Source organism: Lolium rigidum, chromosome 7 (genome assembly GCF_022539505.1).
Source record: "Lolium rigidum isolate FL_2022 chromosome 7, APGP_CSIRO_Lrig_0.1, whole genome shotgun sequence".
Lineage (NCBI taxonomy): Eukaryota > Viridiplantae > Streptophyta > Magnoliopsida > Poales > Poaceae > Lolium > Lolium rigidum.
Genome location: NC_061514.1, coordinates 235368932 through 235377799, shown reverse-complemented (window position 1 = coordinate 235377799; position 8868 = coordinate 235368932). Strand labels below are relative to the sequence as shown.

General features: G+C 42.6%; 1 protein-coding gene across 1 annotated transcript; it reads left to right on the top strand.

Annotated features, from left to right (window-relative positions):
• The first annotated feature begins 737 nt into the window (after nucleotides 1-737).
• On the top strand, nucleotides 738-5063 carry LOC124674434 (uncharacterized Rho GTPase-activating protein At5g61530-like). Its single transcript, XM_047210480.1, has 9 exons — nucleotides 738-807; nucleotides 1051-1295; nucleotides 1748-1810; nucleotides 1903-1921; nucleotides 2140-2238; nucleotides 2326-2403; nucleotides 2494-2738; nucleotides 3618-3774; nucleotides 4616-5063. Exons 1-9 carry the CDS (start codon nucleotides 747-749, stop codon nucleotides 4756-4758), a joined length of 1110 nt encoding a protein of 369 aa, XP_047066436.1. The 5' UTR covers nucleotides 738-746; the 3' UTR covers nucleotides 4759-5063.
• Nucleotides 5064-8868: the final 3805 nt, after the last annotated feature.

The following is an 8868-nucleotide window of genomic DNA, read 5'->3' as shown; positions in this document are numbered from 1 at the left end:
AAGGCACGACGGAACTGCGGAAACCCAATACCGTTATCGCCTCCGCCATTGACTCCCTCCCATCTCTCCTCCCCCTCTAGCGCTCTAGCCTAGAATCCAAAGCGCAGCACACAAAAAATCGTCTCAAATATTTTTCATTTCATCTCGGCGGCCTAGTGCTCTCGCTGTCTCTCTCTCGCCTCCCGTCGTCGTCCTCCTCGGCTCGATTCGATTCGGAAGAGAGGTACGGGTTCCGAACCATTTCTCGATGCAGGGAGGGCCGGATTGGTTCGATTTTACGGCGCCGCAAGTTCGCACGCACCTCCTCTACCCCGCCTTCTGTTTGATCCACCACTTTTTTCTGTTTTGGGGGGTACGGCGGCGCTTGATTCATCCTCGGATCGCTCTTGGATCACTAGCTTCTCGTCGCCGTGGACTCGGTCTGCGTTAGGTTTTTACACTTGCTAGTCGCCGCTAGTCCTGCAGGAGGGAGGGAGGGCGTGCTTGAAATTATTGATCTAATCTGCGATTAGTTTACTTTCGACCTTGTCTGTGACTCGCTTGGGGGTGAGGGGCTAACGGTTAGTTGAAGGTTTCGATATTTGTCGTTTCTAATTTTAGAGTACGTTTTACTGAATAATCTGTTCGCTGCCATGCCAAGCAGTCCAGCCAGACGATTGCTTCAGATTTGCGCGTCCCTGTATTGGTACCTTCCGTGCACCGCGGTTTTCCCCTGATTCGTACCTTCTGTTATGCAGGTGGTGGTGATGCCGCTTGTCGAATCGCCTCAGTGGCGCCAGAAGGCCACCGATTTCTTCTCCTCATCCAGTACGTGCAACAGTAACACTCTCCCTGTTTACTTGATCATGTTGTTTCCATGTCTACTTGTCTCCAACTGGCATATACCAACCAAATTTGGCACCATCATGCCAATTCAGATAGGCCATTTTCGTGCACTTCTGCATTATTATTACTTGATCAAGTGCTATCTTTGTGCCATAGCACTAGTTATGTGGGTTCTGTAATACCTCTGGATTATGAATGTTGGATGTGGATGTTTCGGGGGTGCAGGCTTCAAGCTGAAGCAGGCAGGGCAGTCTGCAGGGGACAACATAGCTGATGTTGCTGGGAAGGTCGGATCCGTGGTGAAGAGCCGGTGGGCCATCTTCCAGGATGCTAGGCAGCGGCCGCCGCCACCAGGCGATACCGTGCAGGAGCGCTTCATCTCTGCTGCTGCCAACACTGGGGTGATTCTCAGGAAGGGCATTTCAGAAACTAAGGAGAAGGTTGCAGTGGGGAAGGTCAAAGTTGAAGAGGTATGAGCCTTAGGTCAAAGTTTTTCTTTGTTCAGTTGTAGCTTAACTTGTTCCACCATGAATACAGAATTTATACTTTGATTACAGCTTTGTAACCTACTGCTCTTTAGATCAAGGCCCATTTACCCGAAATAACTATCAGTAAGTAGTTCATGTATGATGCCGCCAGTAAGAATATCTCATAAATAGGCTGCATCATTACCAGCCAAAACTTGAAATAGTTTTACAGCTTTATTATTGACATCCTAAGATGCAGTTAGGAGGTATTTGTTTGTATTTGCGCAATGCTTGTTTCCAGGGAGTCTTCAGACCATAATAAATACTATTAACAACATAACCTTAGATCACACGTTCGAGTTCTATCTTTGCATGCTTGCTATGATTCCCTGTGTTACAAAAAGTGGCTTCATGAGACTGAATTTGGTGATCCTGTTCTGTGTGCTTCTTTGTAGGCTGCTAAAAAAACTGCGGACAAAAGCAAAACTATTTTGAACAACATTGAACGCTGGCAGAAGGTTTGTGGTTCAACTTCTGTTACTTTGCAATACGAGATCCCTTCGTTGGGGTAGGATGCTGATTCTTAGTTTCTTCTGATTCCTTTTCACAGGGAGTTGCCAGTACCGATGGTGAGTTTACAGTTGGAATGTATTTCTGTCATGGTTCTTAACACAACTAAAATGTCTTGTATCATACTGGAAATTCTGCAACCGTCAACACCGGGATGTAGCTACATCATAATCTTATTTTGACAAATTGATTTGTGTTATTTACTTCTATCTACTGATGATCAGTTGTTTGGTTTGAACTCGTTGATTGTCAATAATATTTCCTTGTAAGCTTGCAGTCTTTGGTGTTCCTATTGAAGCCACCGTACAACGAGAGCAATCTGGCAAAGCTGTGCCCCTGATACTGGTGAAGTGTGCAGACTACCTGGTTATATCAGGTGAAATCTATGAAAATACATAGATGTTGGTCCCTTACTAGTTACTACGTATTGTTCCGGATCTGATGTCTGAAACTATCTGGTTAGGCTTGAGTAATGAGAACTTGTTCAAATCCGAAGGTGACAGAAAAGTTCTTCAGCAACTAGTTTCACTTTACAATGAGGGTAAGGCTACCCTTTTCACTTGACTCATATTTGAATTTAGGTTTCGTAGTCATCGTTTCATTATTAAGAGTCTTGTGATGTTGCTTGCAGATTCGGGTGCATCTTTGCCTGATGGTGTAAGCCCTATTGATGTAGCTGCACTGGTCAAGTGTTACCTTGCCAGCATCCCTGAGCCGCTTACTACATTTGCTCTGTATGATGAGCTTAGGGATGCAAGAGTTAGCATTGATGATCTAAAGAACATACTGAAGAAGCTTCCAAATGTGAACTACATGACACTAGAATTTGTTACGGCATTGCTACTGAGAGTAAGCCGTAAATCAGCACTTAATAAGGTATGTCTCATCCCTTATTTTGGTACTTAATTCCCTGCATAATTTTTGTGAGTTCGTTCTCTTTCGGTTCTTGGGCACTGAAAAAACTGGAACTAAAAATTGTAGAGCTCAGTTTAGTGTAGACTGTAGAGCTGTAGACCTATGAACATGATTACGGCCATTCAAGCAACACTTCGGGAAACACCTTTAATTCCACCAAGGAAGGACTAATTTCTCCCTGAGATTATTTCTGCCTTGTGTACTTCATAACTTAAGCATTTAACTCACGGCATGTACACCAGTTGCAATTCTGAGAAGACGTCAATTGGACCAGCCAACTCTTGGTTCATGGTGCTAGTTTATTTGGTTTCCTGCAGTAACAACTGCATTAACGGCTCGATCCTATTGTAATTATTTTAAAGGAACACTCAAATCAGCATGAACCGTCTGTAATTCTGAGAAGAATGCACTGGACACTTTTTCCATTAATCACTAGTTCTTGTTGAGTTATCCACGGGACCAGCTGCTGATTTTAACCTTCTTATCACAAATAAGCTATCATTTCATGTTTAGATACCACATGTCTTCAGTGGTCCTTGCTGGGAAAATTCATTTGCATGTATCTGCTTACCTGTCTTGACAGCAGCACACGGAACTGAGTTTGCTACATAATCTTTGCACTTCCGTCTGGATTGATAGGCCACACTGTAAAACTTTCCATGGTTAGGTTCTTCATAATTTAGTAATTTTTGTAGTATAAATTACTAGTGAAATTAGGCGGTTTATTCCTAGTTATGGAATTGATCTCTTTTGTTTTCGTCCCTCAAGGTGATGTATCAAGTTTAATATAAATTTTTGCATCCATTGGAGGGTTTGACCAAATTCTGTTACCAAATGCAGATGGACTCTCGTACCCTTGCTGTGGAGTTCACGCCTTTGATCATGTGGCAGCAAGGGGATTCTGGAACAGATATGCGGAATCATCTCAGATTCACACTAAAACCACCTCCGAAAATCGTGGATACAACATCAAATACCTCTACATGGGACCTGCTAGGTACGCAAATCCACTTCCAATTTATTTACAAAGAATCCAGGAACTTTTGTAGCCTTAAATGCGAGTCTAGCTCCAGGTGGGAGTAATTAGGTGTATTATTGACTCATTTTATGAAAGAAAGATGCTTGATGCCCTATATTAGGTTGTCAAGTTATTGTGAATGCTAGCTTTCCAGTATGAGTCGATAACTGAGCTTGTGCAACTGCTTAGAAAGTTGCACCATGAATGAGGTTTCAACTTTGTCCAAAAGCCGAAGCGTGCATTTAGCCGCCCATCTGTAAACTGCCAAGTCATGACCGTAAATGAGGGATCAGCTTAATCTAGAGGCTGATGCATGTAAGTGGGAGTATAGCCAACCCACCTGTAAACTTGAGGGGTCAACTTAGTTAGAAAACTGATAAAGAAATGTGAATATAGCTGCCTGTCTTGTTTACTACTTTTACATTTCATGAACTAAGAGATCCCCCCCCCCCAGAGACTTCTGGTGACACATATGCCTGAGCTGACCAGACTATAGCTGCCTCATTCATGGTGATAGATAGGGTTGCTATGATGCATGTTTTGATCCTACATTTGAGCTACTGGTTGGGGAAGAGATAGGGAGGATGTATGCTGGAAGAGATAGGGATGGTGTTATTGGAGAGGGAGGCCAGATGTTGTGGTAGTGAGATAGGTTTGCAGTGGATGGTCTAATCTGGAGTCTGTTGTGAGCAGAGGGGATAAATTATACTCCCATCTCTTTTCGAAGAAGTTTTCGCAAGCCAATTAAGCTCGCCACTTCTTTCACTTTTATTTATTTATTTAGTACTAATTCAAACACCTTGCGCTTATATGATTGCAGATGAGGATGATGTGGATGCTTCCTCGCAAATTCCCTTGGATGACGCTTCACCCCCAGACTACAGTGCCATTGAGGTCATCCAGTGCCTGATTGAGCACCACAATCCCATATTCACCGACGCAAACGAGACTGTATGGAGGTGACCTGGCCCGGCGTCTCCTCTTTAGGTTTATATGGTGTTTAGCTCGTGCTCTGTACAAGTTCCAGGTAGGAGTATGATGTGGAGTGCCGCGCATAATTCTCAGGGTCAAGCATTTTGGTCCAAACTTTATGTTGGGAGTAAAAATAGGAACTGTATATACGCTAGAATTAATTCTCCACACCCTGTGGCTTTGTCCGTCAATAATGTAGCATCATTATTCTTGTGCTGTATGTCGCTAGTACTTTGGGATGTTGACAGATTGCTGGATGCGACGTTATCCTTAATGCATTTGCCGAATTCAGCTGAGGCAGGTAGGTGTACCATTTACTGTGCGTTACCTTGGCAAATAAGTGCATTATCGGATGAACTCACATGCTGTTGTCTTCAGTAAGATTTAGCGTAGGCAGCAAAGTGGTAGTAGATGTGTATACCAAAAAAGGTGCATGCATACGAGTATAGACCGTGGAAGTATCGTGGGCATGAACGCTCCTTCGTCCTTGCAAAGTAGGTGTCCTAAGGAGGCGGTGTTTCGGCTCACAAAAACCATTTAAAAATGTTCAAAAAATTAAGAAACTTTTTTTCTTGAGAATGTGCATGTATGTGTCTTTTACATGTCCTCAAATATTTCGTGAAGAAATAACATTTGTGCTATTCTATGAAAAAAAGACAAAATTGTCATTTTTACACAAGTCGCAAAAATATCTTTTTTTTTACGGAACTTTATATACACACATAGAATATGAAATGTACAACCGAGATTTTTTCCTTTTTATGTACACTTAAAGTTTAGTTTATCACAGTACGTGCATCTAGTCCTATGAGCCAAAGCGGGGCCATGTCAGCAATGCCGGAGGTTGGTTGAGACGTGGCAGGTAAAGTGGGCGAGGACCATGGATCGACGTGGTGATAAGCAGGGGCGAAGCTCCCCTCCGTCCTACCTTGATTTTTGGTGCATACATTTAGATGCACATGTTTTTTCTGAATATTTTGAGTAGTCATGCATCGAAAACAAAACAGACTCTGTGTGAGAAAGTTATGCTTGTTTTAGTGAATATTGTGTAACATAGACTCACATTCTAGGTTCAATGTAAATAACAATGATTCTATATTTCTATTATAGATATTTATCATGAATCTTAGTATATGCAAGATAATTTTGCGATATTCATTATTCAAACGTGTAGAATCAAAAATTTAGAGATTTCTTGATATTTGAAAGGCACATCATGATTTAATCAAAGACATTATCACCTCATTGAGATCTGAATTGGAAGGGTTTCTTGGTGAAAAAGATCATTAAGACCTAGTTGCTCATGATGAATATTTAAAAGTTTTAATTGATAAAGTTATTCTTTTTACAAAAAAATAAAGCTTCGGCATTAGGTGGCATTATTGTTATGTTTTTGGGTTCTACGTATATAAATATGTCTTTGTTTTTATCGTACCAAGTTATTTAGTTAGAATCATATATGACTTTCATGTCTTACGACTATTTTGGTATTTGCATCATTTCTTTAGTTTGCCCTACTGAAAGGACACGGATGTCGCCTATGTGGGGGGGGGGAATAGGCGGTTTAAAACTTTTACGAATATGGCTTAACAAATGCGGAATAAAACTAGCGTTTAGTTTGGCAAGCACAAAACCTATATAACTAGAGTTCACCTATGTGCACCAATAACTTATGCTAAGCAATTCAAGCAACTATGTGATAGCAAGATATATAACTTCAAGCACGAAGGCTATCATAAAGTAAAGTGCATAAGTAAAGAGCTCGGATATATGAATAATCGAAGTGACACGGAGACAATGATGTATCCCGAAGTTCACACTCTTGCGAGTGCTACTCTCCGTTGGAGCGGTGTGGGGGACAAGTCAATCCAAAAGCACGAAGGCCGCCGTATTCTCCTCGAGAATTCCCACCAAAAGGGATATCCTCGATCCACTATGGAACCTTAGGGTGGTCACCGAACCCGCACAAAGCTTGGGGCTATCTCCACAACTTAATTGAAGGCTCCCAATAAATCGCCACAAAGGTCTTGCCCTTGAAGAATCTCCATAATTTAATTGGAGTCCCCAAGAATACTACAAAGACCACAAAAACCACTAAGCCGTCTAGGGTCTAAAGACCCAAGAGAAACAAACTCCGGGAACAAGCTCCCGAAAAGCATATCTCATGAACTTTCACCTCCACGTATCACCGCGGAGAAATCAAACCGATGCACCAAATGCAATGACAAGAACACCACAAAGATTCCCAAATCATTCACTCTCAAAATCCAACAAAACTACTAAAGCTAATTGGGGGAATAAGAGAGAAAAGAACAAAATAAGAAAAGAAACACCAAATTTCTCTCCAAGATATAGATCTAGTGATTCCCTCACAATGAGGGGGATTTGATTGGTGCAAATGTAGATCTAGATCTCCTCTCTCTTTTCCTCAAATATGAGCAAGAATCATGGAAGGATTGATGGAGGGGATACTCTCATGAGTTCAACAATGGTGGAGAGCTTATTGGGGAAGCAGAAGTAGTGTTCTAAAGAGAGAGAGCAGGCTTAAAAAGGGGCTTCCTTGATTTTTCTGCCCGTTGGGGCGGCTGGCCAGGCATGGGCTGGTACTACCGACCTGCCAAGGCGGTAGTACCGCCCAGCCCACTACCGCGTGAGAGTCAACGCAGGAGGCGCGTAAAGCGAGCGCCAGAATCGGTGGGAAGGCAAGGATCGACGCACACATTGGGAGGGAGAACGGGGGGCTGCTGTCTGCCGACCAGATCGGCGGAAGCAGCGTGCCGCACACCCCAAGACAGGCAACAGTTTAATGGGTCGCGGCCCATCAGATCAGGTACGTCCTCTTTATCTTTTCTCTGTTTATTTTTCATTTTTCAAAATTCGAACGTTTTTTTCGGAAATCAAAATAATTTCCAACAAATTTAATTATTTGAGGTTGAACATTTTTCATTTTTCAAAATTTGAATATTTTTATGAACAAATTTTCAATTTGAACATTTTTTGAATATGAACATTTTTTCGAATAAGAACATGTTTTAGTATGAACGTTTTACAAATTTAAACAATTTTCAAGTTTAAACATTTCTAAAATCTGAACGTTTAAAAAATTAAACATTTTTTTATTTGAACATTTTTTAAATCTACATATTTTAAAAAAATGAACATTTTCGAATATGAACAGTTCTCAAAACTCAACAATTTTTTAAAATTAAAAATCTTATAATTTTCAAATCTAAAATAAACAAAAAGAAACAAAAAAGAAAAATAGAAAACCGAAAAAACATAAAAGAAAAAGGAAAAGGAAAAAAAAGAAACCAAAAGAAACAGAAAACTTAAAAAACAACGATCTGGGCTGACCAGGCCGACCCATACCGCGCGCGAGGGGTGTGCGGCGCGCGGTAACGACCGACCAGAGGAATTGCCGGGAGCACGTGCGCGTGCGAGGGCGGGCGAGCATGCGCGCAGGGTGAGGCGTGGCGAGCGGAACGAGTGAGGTGGCCTGATGGCTCAGCAGCCCAAGTGGGTGGGGCCCAGCACGAGTGGAGGGTCGGTGCAGCCGTGCAGGAGCAGGAGCCAGGAGATGGCCGCGTGGGTGGAGGGCCGGTTGACAAGGGATTAACTTGTCAATGCCTATAGATTGTAGACTTAGGGCTTCATAGAAAGTAGAGGGCAAGTAGATCTCGAAGGTTTAGCCGAAAATATGCTCGACTCAGAAAATATGGTGTGCGTTCACAATGGATTCGATCATTTCTTTCACCCTCGGCTCCCCTTTATATAGGAGGTGGAGTCGAGGCTTTCCGTGTCGTACAAGTTACAAAATGTTAAGAGGCACGTCGAGCCTTTCCTATCTTGCTATACAATTCCTAATACAACTCTATTTTCCTTATCGAGGATCTTTGGGATTCCGGGCCTTCACTTCTTCGGGACATGGGTCTTCAGATAACCTCATGTACCTTATTCGGCAGGCCCTTTCGGCATGCCTATGTCACCGGTACCCCCGGCCTGGGTCGGCCGGTACCTCCGGGCCTGGTACCGGTTTAGGTACCGGTAAATGATCCAGGGTATACCGGGAGCAAAGCTAGCTGGGCGGTAGCCAGCCCGGTA